The sequence below is a fragment of the Zophobas morio genome, unplaced genomic scaffold (genome assembly GCF_036711695.1).
Source record: "Zophobas morio isolate AGI-343-1 ecotype UQ-CSIRO unplaced genomic scaffold, CSIRO_AGI_Zmor_V1 ptg000012l, whole genome shotgun sequence".
NCBI classification, from domain to species: Eukaryota; Metazoa; Arthropoda; class Insecta; order Coleoptera; family Tenebrionidae; genus Zophobas; species Zophobas morio.
Window position 1 is genome coordinate 15,559,517 of NW_026972117.1, and position 18,122 is coordinate 15,577,638.

At 37.6% G+C, this 18,122-nt stretch overlaps 1 protein-coding gene across 5 annotated transcripts in view; it reads right to left on the reverse strand.

Annotated features, from left to right (window-relative positions):
- The window catches only part of Sls (sallimus), a 195,337-nt gene that overhangs the window by 13,921 nt on the left and 163,294 nt on the right, over window positions 1-18,122 (reverse strand). For 4 of the 5 annotated variants that reach the window (XM_064054555.1, XM_064054554.1, XM_064054556.1 and 1 more), the window contains one exon: window positions 7,870-17,871. In XM_064054555.1, the coding sequence (XP_063910625.1) occupies window positions 7,870-17,871 (10,002 nt within the window). Of the gene's footprint in view, window positions 1-433; window positions 17,872-18,122 lie in introns of all 5 variants that reach the window. The other variant, XM_064054558.1, reaches the window with a different exon arrangement.

Genomic DNA, 18,122 nt, shown 5'->3' on the forward strand with positions numbered 1-18,122 from the left:
AAACATTAACTGTAACTTGAGGCTTTTTGTCATCTTCTTCAACAGTTACAATTTCTGTAATTTCTTTTTTGCCGTCTTGGTCTTTTTTGATGACTCGTTTTTTAATTTTCTTTTTAGTGATTTTGCCGTCCACTACGTCTTCAACGACTTCGACCTTTTGCGGTAGTTCTTCAATTAGTGTAGTTTCTTCGGTAACGATTGGTTCGTCAGTAATAATTTCTTCAACTGTAACAGTAGTAACAGGTTCTTCACCTTCTTCTTCCGCTGTCTCTATTTTAGTGATTTCTTGAATGGGTCCTATCTGTTTTTTGATGACTTTCCTTGTAACTGTTTTCTCGACGGGTTTTCCTTGTTTTGTGATGACTTCGGTAACTTTTACTTCAGGTAGTTCCACCACAGTAGGTTTAATTTTCTTTCGTTTTGCTTTGTCAACCTCGTGCGGTTTTGTTTCTTCCTCAAGTGGTTGAACGCTGGAAATGTCATGAATCAGTGTTGTAACAGTGGTTTGAGGTTTCTGATTATCCTCTTCAATTGTAACTATTTCTGTTATTTCTTGCTTTCCATCTTTATCTTTTTTGATAACGCGCTTTTTAACTTTCTTTGTTGTTACTTTACCCATTACAGTTTCTTCAATAACGTCAACCTTTTGTGGTAGTTCTTCAACTACTGTAGCTTCTTCCGTAACGATTGGTTCGTCTGCAATAATTTCTTCAACTGTAACAGTAGTAACAGGTTCTTCACCTTCTTCTTCTGCTGTCTCTATTTTAGTGATTTCTTGAATTGGTCCTATTTGTTTTTTGATGACTTTCTTCGTAACTGTTTTCTCAACGGGTTTTCCTTGTTTTGTGACGACTTCGGTGACCTTTACTTCAGGCAATTCCACTATAGTAGGTTTAATTTTCTTAGGCTTCGTTTTTTCAACGTCACGAGGTTTCGTTTCTTCTTCAAGCGGTTGAACGCTAGAAATGTCGTGAACCAGTGTTGTAACAGTGGTTTGAGGTTTTTGGTCATCCTCTTCAATCGTAACTATTTCTGTTATTTCTTGTCTTCCATCTTTGTCTTTTTTAAGTACGCGCTTTTTAATTTTCTTTGTTTTTATTTTACCCATTACAACTTCTTCAACAACGTCGACTTTTTCTGGTAATTCTTCAATTGCTTTAATTTCTTCGGTAACAAGGGGTTCATCCGCAATAATTTCTTCAACGGTAACAGTGGTTATAGGTTCTTCACCTGCCTCCTCTGTTGTTTCAATTTTGGTAATTTCCTGAATCGGACCGATTTGTTTCTTAATGACTTTCTTTGTAACTGTTTTCTTAACAGGTTTTCCTTCCTTTGTAGTGACTTCGGTCACTTTCACTTCAGGCATTTCCACTACAGTGGGTTTAATTTTCTTGGGTTTAGTTTTACTAGGCTCGTGAGGCTCTGTTGTTTCCTCCTCAAGCGGCTGAACAGTGGAAGTATCGTGAATTAGAGTTGTAACAGTGGTTTGGGGTAATTTATCGTCTTCTTCAACAGTTACAATTTCTGTAATTTCTTGTTTGCCATCTTTATCCGTTTTGAAAACACGTTTTTTAATTTTCTTCGTTATTTTCTTGCCTCTGTCTACTTCTTCTACAATATCTACTTTTTCTGGCAATTCCTCCACAACTGTGGCTTCTTGAAGAGGAAGCACCTCGTCGGTTACAATTTCTTCGATTGTTACAGTGGTTTTTGGCTCTTTACCTTCCACTTCGGCGGTTTCAATTTTCGTGATTTCTTGTACATTGTCCGTTTGTTTTTTAATTACCCTTGTCTTGGTAGTTTTCTTAACAGGCCCTTTCCTTGTTTTCACTTCAGTAACTTTAATTTCTTCCGGTAGTTCGACGATTACTGGTTTAGCCTGTTTAGGTTTGACCTTTTCTGGTTCAAACATTTTACTGATTTCATCTTCAATACTTTTAACGTCATGCAATTTTGTGACAATGGTCTTTGGTTTTTCGTCGTCTTCTTCTATGGTTACAATTTCAGTAACATCTGGTTTACCGTCAACAATCTTTTTCAGAATTCGCTTTTTAATTTTCTTCGTTTTGACTTTGTCACCAACTTTTTCATGTACTACTTCTTCTTTTTCGTGCTCTTCGACAGGTTGAGCTTCGATAATTTCAGATACTTCGTCTGAAATTTTTTCCTCTACAGTAATTACAGACTCGGGTTCTTTTCCTTCTTCTTCGATCGTTTCTATTTTTGTAATTTCCTCAATCGGTCCTGTTTGTTTTTTGATTATTCGAGTTTTAGTTACTTTCTTGGTAGGACCTTTCTTAGTTACTACCTCAGTAACTTTTACTTCTTCCGGTAGTTCAACTACTGTAGGTTTCACTTTTTTCTTAGGCGTTTCTTTTGTGTCAAGTGGTTTAGCCGTCTCTTCATCGATTGTTGAAACATCGGGGATTATAGTTGTGACAACCCTTTCAGGTACCTTCCCCTCTTCTTCTATTGTCACAATTTCAGTAATCTCTTTTTGACCTTGGCCATTCTCTTTTTTAATTACTTTCTTCTTGATTTTCTTTCTTTTTATTTTTCCTTCAACTATTTCTTCAACAACTTGTACTTTTTCGGGTAATTCCTCCACAGGTTTAGCTTCAACAAATTCAGGAGTTTCGTCAGCTATTATTTCTTCGATTGTAACAGTCGTTTCGGGTTCGTTATCTTCTTCAGTAGCTGTTTCAATCCTTGTAATTTCTTGAATAGGACCAATTTGCTTCTTAATTGTTCTCACTTTTTTAGTAACCTTTTTAGAGGGAGCATCTTCTATTTTGACTTCAGTAACTGTAACCTCCTCAGGCAGTTCTACAATTGTCGGGGTTACTTTCTTCGGTTTTCGTTTTTGCGGTTCAAGTGGTTTCGTTTCTTCTTCAGAAGGTTCCGTGGCAGAAATGTCGTGAACGACTGTCGTGACAGTGACTTCTGGTATTTTGTCATCCTCTTCTGTTGTAACAATTTCGGTAATTTCTTGTTTACCGTCTACATCCTTCTTGATGACTCTCTTTTTGATCTTCTTTCTTCTTATTTTACCTTTAACTTCCTCCTCAACTATTATTTCTTTTTCTGGTAATTCTTCAACAGGTTTTGCTTCAGTGATTTGAGGAATATCGTCTGCGATAATTTCCTCTATCGTAACAGAAGTCTCTGGTTCTTTACCTTCCACTTCTTCGGTTTCAATTCTAGTGATTTCCTGCATGGGGCCGATTTGTTTTTTGATAGTACGTTTTGTTTTAATTTTCTTCTTTCTGCGAATTTCAGTTATTTCAGTTTCTTCTGGAAACTCAACTATGACAGTGTTGGAGGAATCAGGGACTACGATAGAGGCTGTGATTTCAGGCTTTTCGTCATCTTCAACTGAAACGATTTCAGTAATTTCTTTCTTGCCTTCGTCGTCCTTTTTAAAGACGCGCTTTCTGATTTTCTTCTTTTTGATTTTGCCTCTAACCTCTTCCTCAACTTCCTCGACTTTTTCTGGAAGTTCTTCAATAACTACTCCTTCGGTAAGTTCAGGAAGTTCATCAGATATAACTTCTTCGACCGTTACTTTAATTTCTGGTTCTTTACCTTCTATTTCTACGGTTTCAATGTTGATCACCTCCTCGATAGGTCCTACTCGTTTTTTAATTACTTTCTTTTTAATAACTCTCTTTATTACTTTTCCCTTTTGAGTTTCCTCCTCCGTTTCTTTAATTTCCTCTGGTAATTCTATTACTATGGTTGGAATAATTCTCTTTTCAACTTTGGGAGCTTCAAGGGGTTTTTCTTCAGTGGGTTCAACTGTAGTAATAATTGTTGTTTGTGGTTTTTTATCATCCTCTTGTACTGTAACAATCTCAGTAATTTCTTTTTTATCACCTAAATCTCGTTTCAGTACTCTTGTCTTTACTCTTTTCTTTTTAGGCTTTTGGTCAACTATTTCCTCAATCACTTCTTCTTTTTCCGGAAATTCTTCAATATATGACACTTTTGGTACTTTGAATTCTATTTTATCTAACAGTTTAACTGGAGTGACTTCATCATCACGTTCCTTTTTCCACGGTTTTAGTTTAATAGTCTCTGGTTCTTCGTCAGGTTTCGGTTTTTGTTTATATTTTAATTTAATATCCTCAACTTCTTCGTCCGGTTTTTCCTTAGGTTTACCTTTAATTAACGGAGTTTCTGTTTTTTCGGGTTCCGCCTTTTCTTTCTTTTTAGGTTTATATTTACCCTTCGGTTTCTCTTTATCGTCTTTTTCTTTATCATGATCGATTTTTTCTGGTTTCTCAAGTTCCGTATCAGGCACATCAATATCATAGGGCTTAAATTTGATTCGATCAGTTTCATCTTCAGGTTTCTCCTCTTTAGGTTTCTGTTCCGGTTTGGGCTTCGGTTTAGCCTTTCCGGGTATCTCTGGTTTTTCTTCCCCAGGTTTTTCAGGTACTTTTTTGAGTTTGACGATTTCTTGTTCATCGTCTTGTTTAGGTATTTGGCCTTTGCCAATTTTTAATTTTTCCGGTTGTTCCTCGTCTTCCGGTGAGGGTTTAGGTTTTCTTTCGTATTTTTCTTTCGGTTTATCTTTTTTAATTTTTGTTTTTTCGGGAAGTTCTGTGTCCTCGGGTGTTTCCAAATCAGCAACGAATTTCTCAATATCTTTTACTTTAAATTTCTTTTTCTTTAAGACTTGTTCTGCTTCTTTCACATTTCTAGAAAGTTCGCCGTGATCTTTAAGGTCACGCTTGCGCTGAGTGATAACTGGTGTTTGTTCTTGCTCAGATTCTGGTGGGAAAGTAATTCGTACGATTCTGCTCGTTAAACGAACCTTGGGGAATTTAACAGTTTTTAGTTCTTTCTTTGGTGCCCTTTTAGGTTTCTTTAATTGACTTAATAGAGGTATTTCTTCTTTGCTGACTATTTTTACTTTTGTGGGTTCCATTTTAATAATTTCTAGTGTCATAGGTTGAGGTTTTTCTGTTGTTTCTGCACCATCCGGTTTCGGTTTGTCTTTTTTCACCTTTTTAATAATCTTTTTAGGTTTGGATGGATATTCTTTCACCGTGACTGTTTGTTCTGGCTTTTTATCGTCTTCGAGGACAGTCACAATTTCAGTAGCTTCTGTTTTCGGACCCACTTTTTTCAGCAAAGTTTTCTTTTTTGTGACCTTTTTCTTTGGCACGTTATCACTTGTACTGATTTCAATAACCTCTTCATCTTCAGGTAATTCTGTAAGGGGTACTCCAGGTTGCTGATACAATTCGTTATCTTTATCTACTTCTTCCGTACTTATAGTAGTTTCTGGAGTTTCACCCTCTTTTTCTGTTGTGACAATTTTTGTTATTTCTAGTTTATCGCCCTTTTTCTTTTTAATTGTACGTTTTTTGATTGTTTTTTGTACCGGAACCCCTTTCTTGTCGATTTCTTCAACTTGTATTACTTCCTCAGGTAATTCCTCAACGGCACTGATTTCTGGAAGTTCAATTACTTCTTCTTGTGGCCTTTCTGGTAAATCATGAGCTAATGCTTTTTTGAGGAGCTCGACTTGAATCATTCCTACAACATCTCCTTCCTGCTCTTTTTGTGCCAACGTTGGTACAAATAATATTTTTTCGCCTTCGCTTGGCTTTTCTTCTTTTGGTTTCTTTGGTTTTTTAACTTTTTTCTTCGTAGGTTTACCTGGAACTTCACTTTCTTCAATCGTTACTGTTATTTCAGGTTCTTTTCCTTCTTCCTCTACAGTAACAATTTTTGTTTGTTCTTCTTTATCACCTTTTTGCTTTTTAATAGTACGTGTTTTAACTTTTTGCTTTTTAGTTGTACCGTCAGGAGTGGTCGTTTCTATTATTTGCACTTCTTGAGGCAGTTCTTCTATCAGAACTTCGGATGGTTTAACGCTTTCTAGTAATTGTTCAGGAATTTCGGTTTCCTCCACCGATACTATAGTCTCCGTAGGTTTTCCCTCCTCCTCAACTGTCACAATTTGAGTATCCTCTTGTTTGCTGCCTCTACGCTTTCTAATTTTTCTAATTTTTACAGTTTTCTTTTTCGGTTTACCTTCTTTGGTTATAACTTCGGTAACCTTGATTTCCGTTGGAAGTTCTTCAATGTAAGTTGGTTCAAGTGGTACAATATCTGCAATTTCTTGGTATTCCTCCGGTGCGTCGATTTCTTCAACACACACAGAAAATTGTGGTTGTTTGCCTTCTTCTTCGACTGTTACAATCTCAGTGGTTTCCTGTTTGCTACCTTTGCGTTTACGGAGTTTCCGGGTTTTAACAATTTTTCGTTTAGGTTTGCCTTCCTTAGTTATAGTTTCGGTAACTTGTACCTCCGTAGGCAATTCCTCTAGGTATACAGCTTCCTCTGGTTTGATTTCAGGTATTTCTTGAACTGTTTCCGGAATTTCAGTTTCTTCCACAGTGACACTTGTCACAGGTTTTTTACCTTCTTCTTCCACTGTTACAATCTGGGTGTCCTCTTGTTTACTACCTTTGCGTTTACGCAGACGTCGCACTTTCACTGTTTTTCGAGTGGGTCTTCCATCTTTGCCTATAGATTCGGTTACTTTAATTTCAGTTGGAAGTTCTTCGATTACTGTTGGTTTTTCGGGCAAAAGTTCAATCTCTTCAGGTAGGTTTATTTCTTCAATCGCGACCGTCGTTTGCGGTTCCTTTCCTTCTTCCTCTGTTGTGACAATTGCTGTAATTTCTTCCTTGTTACCATGGCGACGTTTTATTTTTTTGGTCGTGGTTTTTCTAGGTTTGCCTTCACTACTTACCGTTTGCGTAACTGTGACTTCTATCGGTAATTTTTCAAGTGGTTTTGTGATTTCTTCCGGTTTTTCAGCAACTGGTCCTTCTTCAACAAGGATGCTAGTTACAGGTTCTTCACCTTCTTCTTCCACTGTTACAACTTTTGTTCTTTCTTCTTTCAACCCTTTGGGTTTTCTTACTTTTCTAACTGTGGTTTTTTGTCGTTTACCGTCTTTCGTGATGGTTTCAGTTACTACCACTTCAGCAGGAAGTTCTTCTATGTAATCAGGTGTTTCAAACGGAAGTGCAGGTATTTCTTGAATTTCTTCAGGAACGTCGATTTCTTCAATCGATACGGTCGTTTGCGGTTTCTCCCCTACTTCTTCTACTGTTACAGTTTGTGAAATCTCTACCTTACTTCCTCTACGTTTATTCGTCTTTTTGATTGTAGTTTTTCTAGGCTTACCTTCTTTAGTGACTGTTTCGGTGACTTCTATTTCAGTCGAAACTTTTTCCGGCTGCAATTCTTCAGGTGTTTCAGATTCTTCAACTGATACCGTAACTTCAGGTTGTTTACCTTCTTCTTCTACAGTTACTACTTTTGTTTTTTCAATTTTACTACCTTTACGCCGTTTAATGTTCTTAATAATGGTTTTTTTAGAACTACCTTCTTCAGTTACCGCTTCACTTACCTGTACCTCCACTGGTAATATTTCGATGTAGTCTGGTTTCGTTTCTGGCATTTCTTCAGTTTCATCTGGAACCTCTTCAATACATACCGTAGTTGTAGGCTTTTTACCCTCTTCTTCTACTGTCACAATTTCTGTTTTCTCAACTTTGTCACCTTTGCGTCTGCGAAGCTTTTTCACGGTCGTTTTTCTAGGCTTACCCTCTTTAGTTACCGTTTCTGTAACTTGTATTTCAACAGGCAATTCAACAATATGATCCACTTTTTCAGGTTCTAATTTTTCGATCTCTAGATCTTGGCATTCTTCGAAATCATCAACAATAACTGTTGTTTTCGGTTTCTTTCCTTCTTCTTCCACTGTCACAGTTTCGGTCTTTACCTCTTTACCATCTTTACGTTTCTTTATTTTCTTTGTGATTGTTTTCTTGGGCTTACCTTCCTCGCTGATCGTTTCCACTACTTGTATTTCAGTGGAAATTTTGGCTTCCTTTAGATCTGGTGTTTCGGGTATTTCAGTTTCTTCAATAAGAACAGTAGTCTGTGGCGTTTTACCTTCCTCTTCCACTCGCGTGACTTTTGTTTCCTCTATTTTTCCATCTTTGCGCCTCTTGATTTTCTTAACAATTGTTTTCCGGGGTTTACCCTCTTTCGTTTTGGTTTCAGTGACTTGGATTTCAACTGGGAGTTCTTCAACATATCGAGGTTCTTCTTGCTTGATCGCTGGAATTTCTTCTAATTCTTCAGGGGCTTCGATTTCTTCGACTGAAACGGTTGTCGTAGGCTTCTTGCCTACTTCTTCAGTTGTTACTATTTCAGTTTGTTCAATTTTGTCGCCTTTGCGCTTCTTCAGTTTTCTAACAATCGTCTTCTTGTGTTTACCACTGGGAGTTACGGTTTCGATAACTTGAACTTCTGCAGGTAACTCTTCTACGAAATCTGGTTTCTCTGGAACAATGGTTGGTATTTCTTCTAGCTTTTCAGGAACGTCGTACTCTTCAACAGAAACCGTAGTTTTTGGTTTCTCACCCTCTTCTTCAACTGTCACGATTTCAGTTTTTTCCACTTTAGCACCCTTATGTTTCTTTATTTTCTTAACTATGGTTTTTGTGGGTTTGCCTGTTTTACTCACAGTTTCAGTCACATGAGTTTCTGTAGAAATAGCTTCTTTAAATTCAGGAATTTCTTCAATCGCTTCTTGAATTGGAATTTCCGCCGTCGTAACTGTCGTTTCTTGAGGTTTACCTTCTTCTTCCACTGTCACGATTTCAGTTCGTTGTTCTTTGTCACCTTTACGCTTTTTAATTTTCTTTATTGTAGTTTTCTTTGCTTTACCCTCTTCAGTTACAGTCTCAAACGTTTCTGTTTCTTCCGTAGATGGCATTTCAGGCAGTTGATGCGCCAAAGCTTTTTTCAGTAGTTCGGTTTGAATCATTTCTATCACATCTCCCTGTGGTTCTTCTTCTTGTTCTTTCTTTTTCTCTTCAATCAAAGGAACGAATAATATTTTTTCTTCTTTAGGTTTCTTTACCTTTTTGATTTTCTTTTTAGGTTCCTTTGGTTCCTCTTCAGCAACTTCTGGTATTTCCGTTTCTTCTACGGAAACTGTTACTTCCGGTTCTTTACCTTCTTCCTCGACGGTGACAATTTCCGTTTTTTCTTCTTTACCATGCTTACGTTTTTTGATTTTCTTTATAATAGTTTTCACTGGTTTGCCTTCTTCAGTTACTGATTCGGTTACAACAGTTTCAGTTGATACTTGTTCAGGTTTAAACTCAGGTAATTCCTCTACTTCTTCTACAACAGGTATTTCCTGGACGGTCACTGTTGTTTTAGGTTTCTCACCTTCTTCTTCGACAGTCACAATTTCCGTCCTTTCTTCTTTACCACGCTTACGCTTCTTAATTTTCTTTACAATAGTTTTCACGGGTTTGCCTTCCTCAGTTACCGATTCGGTTACGACAGTCTCGGTTGATACTTGTTCAGGTTTAAATTCAGGTAATTCCTCTACCTCTTCTACAACAGGTATTTCTTCGACCGTCACTGTAGTTTTAGGTTTCTCACCTTCTTCTTCGACAGTCACAATTTCTGTCCTTTCTTCTTTACCACGCTTACGCTTCTTAATTTTCTTTACAATAGTTTTCACTGCTTTGCCTTCTTCAGTTACTGACTCAGTTACAAATGTCTCAGTTGATACTTGTTCAGGTTTAAACTCAGGTAATTCCTCTACTTCTTCTACAACAGGTATTTCCTCGACGGTTACTGTTGTTTTAGGTTTCTCACCTTCTTCTTCGACAGTTACAATTTCCGTCCTTTCTTCTTTACCACGCTTACGTTTTTTGATCTTCTTTACAATAGTTTTGACGGGTTTGCCTTCTTCAGTTACTGATTCGGTTACGACTGTCTCAGTTGATACTTGTTCCGGTTTGAACTCAGGTAATGCCTGTACCTCTTCGACAACAGGTACTTCTTCGACGGTCACTGTTGTTTTAGGTTTCTCACCTTCCTCTTCTACAGTCACAATTTCCGTTCTTTCTTCTTTACCACGCTTACGCTTTTTGATCTTCTTTACAATAGTTTTGACGGGTTTGCCTTCTTCAGTTACTGATTCGGTTACGACTGTCTCAGTTGATACCTGTTCAGGTTTAAATTCAGGTAATTCCTTTACCTCTTCTACAACAGGTACTTCTTCGACGGTCACTGTTGTTTTAGGCTTCTCACCTTCCTCTTCGACAGTCACAATTTCCGTTCTTTCTTCTTTACCACGCTTACGCTTTTTGATCTTCTTCACAATAGTTTTCACTGGTTTGCCTTCTTCAGTTACTGATTCGGTTACGACTGTCTCAGTTGATACCTGTTCAGGTTTAAATTCAGGTAATTCCTCTACCTCTTCTACAATAGGTACTTCTTCGACGGTCACTGTTGTTTTAGGCTTCTCACCTTCCTCTTCAACAGTCACAATTTCCGTTCTTTCTTCTTTACCACGCTTACGCTTTTTGATCTTCTTCACAATAGTTTTCACAGGTTTGCCTTCTTCAGTTACTGATTCAGTTACAAATGTCTCAGTTGATACTTGTTCAGGTTTAAACTCAGGTAACTCTTCTACTTCTTCCACAATAGGTATTTCCTCGACGGTTACTGTTGTTTTAGGTTTCTCACCTTCTTCTTCGACAGTCACAATTTCCGTTCTTTCTTCTTTACCACGCTTACGCTTTTTGATCTTCTTCACAATAGTTTTCACTGGTTTGCCTTCTTCAGTTACTGATTCGGTCACTACTGTCTCAGTTGATACTTGTTCAGGTTTGAACTCAGGTAATTCCTGTACCTCTTCTACAACAGGTACTTCTTCGACGGTCACTGTTGTTTTAGGTTTCTCACCTTCCTCTTCTACAGTCACAATTTCCGTCCTTTCTTCCTTACCACGCTTACGCTTTTTAATCTTCTTCACAATAGTTTTCACAGGTTTGCCTTCCTCAGTTACTGATTCTGTTACGAAAGTTTCAGTTGATACTTGTTCAGGTTTAAACTCTGGTAATTCCTGTACTTCTTCTATTACTGGTGTTTCTTCCACTGTTACTGTTGTAGTAGGTTCCTCACCTTCTTCTTGGACAGTTACTGTTTCTGTTTTTTCAACTTTGTCGCCTTTACGTTTTTTAACTTTCTTCACAATTGTTTTCTTAGTTTTTCCTTTATCAGTTGTACTTTCAGTGACATGAGTTTCAACAGTTTCCTCCTCTGGCTTTCGCTCTGGCAACTCGTGTCCCAATGCCTTTTTCAAAAGTTCCGCCTGTATCATGTCTAAAACATCTCCTTGCTTTTCTTTCTTTTTCTGTTCAATAAGAGGAACAAATAATATCTTCTCTGGTTCTTCTTTTTCCTCTTTCGGTTTCTTTGGTTTCTTAACTTTCTTTTTCGGTTCTTTCGGCTCCTCAACCTCCGGTTTTATTTCTTCAAGCGGAACCTCTTCAACAGAAACAGTTACCACAGGTTCTTTTCCTTCCTCCTGAACGGTTACAATTTCTGTCCTTTCTTCTTTACCATGTTGACGTTTCTTAATTTTCTTTACAATAGTTTTCTTGCCTTCTTGCGTTACTGATTCTGTAACTGAAGTTTCTGTGGAAACGCTTTCGGGCTTAAATTCAGGTAGTTCCTCCAATGGTTCTTCGATTGGAACTTCTTCTGTTGTCACAGTCTCTTTAGGTTTTTTACCTTCTTCTTCAACAGTTACAATTTCTGTCCTGTGCTCTTTACCATCTTTACGTTTCTTAATTTTCTTTACAATTGTTTTCTTTGGTTTACCGTCTTTTGTTACTGATTCTGTGACATATGTTTCAGTAGATATTTCTTCAGGTTTCATTTCTGGTAATTGCTCTGTAACTTCTTCCACAGGAATCTCCTCAATTGTTACAGTAGTTTTGGGCTCTTCGCCTTCTTTTTCCTCTGTTACAATTTTGGTCGTTTGTTGTTTGTCACCTTTACGTTTTTTGATTTTCTTAACAATTGTTTTTGTTGGTTTACCCTCGTCCGTTGTTTCTGTGACATAAGTTTCGGTTGATATTTTTTCTGGTATTTCCTCAATTTCTTCTGCTGGCACTTCGATTTCCTGTACAGAAATTTCAGTTATAGGTTCTTTACCTTCTTCTTCTACTGTAACAAATTCTGTTCGTTCTTCCTTACGTCCTTTACGTTTCTTCACTTTCCTAACGGTTGTTTTCACAGGTTTGCCTTCTTCAGAAACACTTTCTGTAACGAAAGTTTCCGTGAAAATTTTTCCTGGTTTAAAATCTGGAATTTCCTCAATTTCCTCAGGAACAATGACTTCTTCTGTAACAACTGAGGTTTTCGGTTCTTTACCTTCTTCTTCAACCGTAACAATTTTAGTTTTTTCTTCTTTTTTACCTTTGCGTTTCTTGACAGTTTTAATTGTGGTTTTAACGGCTTTGCCTTCGTCAGTGACACTCTGAACGATTTCAGTTTGTGTAGAGACTTTTTCCGGTTTAAATTCAGGTAACTCTTCAATTTCTTCAGGTACATTGACTTCCTCAACAGTAACTGATGTTTTAGGCTTTTTGCCTTCTTCTTCAACCGTAACTATTTTCGTTTTTTCTTCTTTTTTACCTTTACGTTTCTTGATGGTTTTAATTGTGGTTTTAACGGCTTTGCCTTCGTCAGTGACACTTTGAACGACTTCAGTTTGTGTAGAAACCTTTTCCGGTTTAAATTCAGGTAACTCTTCAATTTCTTCAGGAACATTGACTTCTTCAACAGTAACTGAAGTTTGAGGCTTTTTACCTTCTTCCTCAACAGTGACCGTTTGAGTCCTCTCCTCTTTTTTACCTTTGCGTTTTTTAACAGTTTTAATTGTGGTTTTGACCGCTTTACCTTCTTCAGTGACACCTTTGACCACTTCCGTTGTAGTAAAAACACTCTCAGGTTTAAATTCGGGTAGTTCTTCAACTTCTTCAGGTACATTAACTTCCTCTACAGTAACTGAACTTTGAGGTTCTTTACCTTCTTCTTCGACTGTGACCACTTTAGTTCGTTCTTCTTTTTTACCTTTACGCTTTTTGGTAGTTTTAACTGTGGTTTTAAGAAGTTTACCTTCCTCGGTTACATGTTGGACTACTTCGGTTTCGGTGGAAACTTTTTCTGGTTTAAATTCTGGCAATTCTTCTAATTGTTCCGGTTCGATGACTTCTTCAACAGTGACAGAAGTTTTAGGTTCTTTACCTGCTTCTTCAACAGTAACAATTTTGGTTTTCTCCACTTTATCACCTTTACGTTTACGAATTTTCTTAACAGTCGTTTTCTGTGGTAGTCCTTCTTCTGTTATTGTCTCAGTAACGTGAACCTCTGTAGATATCTTTTCTGGCTGTTCTAACGGTTCTGGTTTTTCTTCTTCTTCGACGACTTCCACAACTTCTTTGTCACCAATTCTGCGTTTAACCTTTTTGGTAATCTTTTTCTTACGTTTCTCTTTAACTTCTGTTTCTTCGGTAACTGGTTGCAACTCAACTTCTTCTACTTTTTCGGGTTGCAACTCAATTTCCTCGAGTGGTTCCGGCTTTTCTTCAACGATTTCTACCACTTCCTTGTCACCAACTTTACGTATGATTTTTTTGATGATTTTTTTCTTACGCTTTTCTTTTACTTCTTCTACTACAGGTTGTAGTTCGCTGATCTCAATTTGTTCAGGTTGTAATTCGATCTGTTCGAGAGGTTCTGTTTTTTCCTCCTCGATAATTTCTTCCTCCTCCTTATCACCGACTCTTCGTTTTATCTTTTTGATGATCTTCTTTTTGCGTACGCGTTTCCCTTCTTCAATGACAGGGCCGAGCTCAATTTCCTCGATTATTTCAGGTTGTAACTCAATTTGTTCTAAAGGTTCCGGTTTTTCTTCTTCTTCGACAATTTCAACTACTTCTTTGCCACCTACTTTACGTTTAATCTTCTTGATTATTTTCTTCGTGCGTTTCTCTTTTACTTCCTCTACTATAGGCTGTAGTTCGGTGATCTCAATTTGTTCAGGTTGTAATTCGATTTGTTCGAGAGGTTCCGTTTTCTCCTCCTCGACAATTTCTTCCACTTCTTGATCACCGACTCTTCGTTTTATCTTTTTGATAATCTTCTTTTTGCGTACGCGTTTTCCTTCTTCGATGACAGGGCCGAGTTCAATTTCCTCGATTATTTCAGGTTGTAACTCAAATTGTTCCAACGGTTCCGGTTTTTCTTCCTCTTCAACAACTTCAACTACTTCTTTGCCACCTACTTTACGTTTGATCTTTTTGATAATTTTCTTTGTGCGTTTTTCCTTGACTTCCTCTACTACAGGCTGTAGTTCGGTGATCTCGATTTGTTCAGGTTGTAATTCGATTTGTTCCAGAGGTTCTGTTTTTTCCTCCTCGATAATTTCTTCTTCCTCCTGATCACCGACTCTTCGTTTTATCTTTTTGATAATCTTCTTTTTGCGTACGCGTTTTCCTTCTTCGATGACGGGTCCAAGTTCAATTTCCTCGATTATTTCAGGTTGTAACTCAATTTGTTCCAAAGGTTCCGGTTTTTCTTCCTCTTCAACAACTTCAACTACTTCTTTGCCACCTACTTTACGTTTGATCTTTTTGATTATTTTCTTTGTGCGTTTTTCCTTGACTTCCTCTACTACAGGCTGTAGTTCGGTGATCTCGATTTGTTCAGGTTGTAATTCGATTTGTTCGAGAGGTTCAGTTTTCTCCTCTTCGACAATTTCTTCTTCCTCCTGATCACCGACTCTTCGTTTGATCTTTTTGATAATCTTCTTTTTGCGTACTCGTTTTCCTTCTTCGATGACAGGCCCGAGTTCAATTTCCTCGATTATTTCAGGCTGTAATTCGATTTGTTCCAAAGGTTCTGGTTTTTCTTCCTCTTCAACAACTTCAACTACTTCTTTGCCACCTACTTTACGTTTGATCTTTTTAATTATTTTCTTTGTGCGTTTTTCTTTTATTTCCTCGACTACAGGCTGCAGTTCGGTGATTTCAATTTGTTCCGGTTGTAATTCGATTTGTTCGAGAGGTTCTGTTTTCTCCTCCTCGATAATTTCTTCCTCCTCCTGATCACCCACTCTTCGTTTGATCTTTTTGATGATCTTCTTTTTACGTACACGTTTTCCTTCTTCGATGACGGGCCCAAGTTCAATTTCCTCGATAATTTCAGGCTGTAACTCGATTTGTTCCAAAGGTTCCGGTTTTTCTTTCTCTTCAACAACTTCAACTACTTCTTTGCCACCTACTTTACGTTTGATCTTTTTAATTATTTTCTTGGTCCGTTTTTCTTTTACTTCCTCTACTACAGGTTGTAGTTCGGTGATCTCGATTTGTTCAGGTTGTAATTCGATTTGTTCCAGAGGTTCTGTTTTTTCCTCCTCGATAATTTCTTCTTCCTCCTGATCACCGACTCTTCGTTTTATCTTTTTGATAACCTTCTTTTTGCGTACGCGTTTTCCTTCTTCGATGACGGGTCCAAGTTCAATTTCCTCGATTATTTCAGGTTGTAACTCAATTTGTTCCAAAGGTTCCGGTTTTTCTTCCTCTTCAACAACTTCAACTACTTCTTTGCCACCTACTTTACGTTTGATCTTTTTGATAATTTTCTTTGTGCGTTTTTCTTTTACTTCCTCTACTACAGGCTGTAGTTCGGTGATCTCAATTTGTTCCGGTTGTAACTCGATTTGTTCGAGAGGTTCAGTTTTCTCCTCTTCGACAATTTCTTCTTCCTCCTGATCACCGACTCTTCGTTTGATCTTTTTGATAATCTTCTTTTTGCGTACTCGTTTTCCTTCTTCGATGACAGGGCCGAGTTCAATTTCTTCGATTATTTCAGGCTGTAATTCGATTTGTTCCAAAGGTTCCGGTTTTTCTTCCTCTTCAACAACTTCAACTACTTCTTTGCCACCTACTTTACGTTTGATCTTTTTAATTATCTTCTTTGTGCGTTTTTCTTTTACTTCCTCGACTACAGGCTGCAGTTCGGTTATCTCAATTTGTTCAGGTTGTAATTCGATTTGTTCGAGAGGTTCTGTTTTCTCCTCCTCGATAATTTCTTCCTCCTCCTGATCACCCACTCTTCGTTTGATCTTTTTGATGATCTTCTTTTTGCGTACTCGTTTTCCTTCTTCGATGACGGGCCCAAGTTCAATTTCCTCGATAATTTCAGGCTGTAACTCGATTTGTTCCAAAGGTTCTGGTTTTTCTTCCTCTTCGACAATTTCAACTACTTCTTTGCCACCTACTTTACGTTTGATCTTTTTGATTATTTTCTTCGTGCGTTTTTCTTTCACTTCTTCTACTACAGGTTCTAATCTAGTTTCTTCAATTATTTCAGGCTCTAATTCGATTTGTTCTAGAGGTTCCGTTTTTTCTTCTTCAATAATTTCTTCCTCCTCTTTATCACCAACTCTTCGTTTGATCTTTTTGATGATCTTCTTTTTGCGTACACGTTTTCCTTCTTCGATGACGGGCCCAAGTTCAATTTCCTCTATTATTTCAGGCTGTAGCTCGATTTGTTCCAAAGGTTCCGGTTTTTCTTCCTCTTCAACAATTTCAACTACTTCTTTGCCACCTACTTTACGTTTGATCTTTTTGATTATTTTCTTCGTGCGTTTTTCTTTTACTTCCTCTACTACAGGCTCTAGTTCGGTGATCTCAATTTGTTCAGGTTGTAATTCGATTTGTTCCAAAGGTTCTGGTTTTTCTTCCTCTTCGACGATTTCCACTACTTCTTTGTCACCAACTCTTCGTTTGATCTTTTTGATAATTTTCTTTCTGCGTTTTTCTTTTACTTCCGTAACTTCCGGAATTTCGATTTCTTCAGTTACGACACTTGTTACAGGCTCTGCACCTTCTTCTTCGACGGTCACAATTTCGGTTTTTTCCTCCTTTCCGTGCTTACGGCGTCTAACTTTTTTGACGGTTGTCTTCGTCGACTTTCCTTCATCTGTAACCGATTCTGTTATGTGGACTTCTGTTGGTAGTTCTTCTACGTATTCGGGTTCAAGCGGCTGAACTTCTTCAACTGCTGGAAGCTCTTCGACTGTAACTGTAGTAACAGGTTCTTCACCTTCTTCCTCAACGGTGACAATTTCTGTATGTTCTTTCTTGTCACCTTTGCGTTTTTTGTACACTTTACGTTTGACAGTTTTTACTTTGGTGATACCATCTTGTGATGTGGTTTTTATTATCTGTGTTTCTTCGGGTGCTTCTTCTATTTGTACTTCTTCGGGTTTAAATTCTGGTAATTCTTGTACCTCTTCAGGTACTTCAATTTCTTCAACCGTGACAGTTACTTGGGGTGTTTTGCCTTCTTCTTCGATTGTTAATATTTCTGTATCTTCTTGCTTACCGCCTTTGCTCTTGCGGATCTTTCTACGTTTAATGATTTTCTTTGTGATTTTTCCATCTGTTTCTTCTTCTACTTCCTGTACTTCTTCTGGTAGTTCTTGAATTATGGGTTTCTCTTCTTCGACAACTCGTTTTTCTGTAATAACCTTCTTTTTCTTTTCGGTCTTCTTTTGTCTCTTGATTGTTATTTCCGTGTCATCTACTACTTCTGGTTTAACTTCAACGATTTCTGGCCACTCTTCTGTTACTTCTTCGATGTCGGGACTTACCTTTGCTTTTTCTTCTGGCGCAATTTCGTCTAAGACTTCTTCGATAATTACGTCACCTTCTTCTGTTTTTTTGCCGCGCTTTTTGATAATTGTTTTTTTGGTAACAGTTTGGGTAATTTCGTCGCTATCGGGTACAGATTTAAATTTGGTAATGATTTCGTGTGTTTCCTCTGTATGGCTCTTGGGTGTGTCATCTTGTTGGATAACTGAGGTGTGTTGCTCTGCTGTTTGGGTCAGAGATGTGGTTTGTGTAACTCTGGCTCGTGTTTTGTGTGGTTCTGTTTCATCCAACGGACCTGTAATTGTAACGTGTGTTTATATACAAGAAGAACATCAATGCCATGTGTCAAGTGTAATGTGTGCATTTGTGTTTGTATACATTTGTAAGTGTAACATGGCGGGAGATGTTAGGAGGTTTAATCTCTTTCTTTAAGCTCGTCTCTCATTTTAGATCATTTTTGATTACCATTTTATTTATTTATTTTATTTGATTTATTTTTATTTCGTTTAGTTTTACTCGTTTAGTCATTCGCTGAAAGGCGAACTC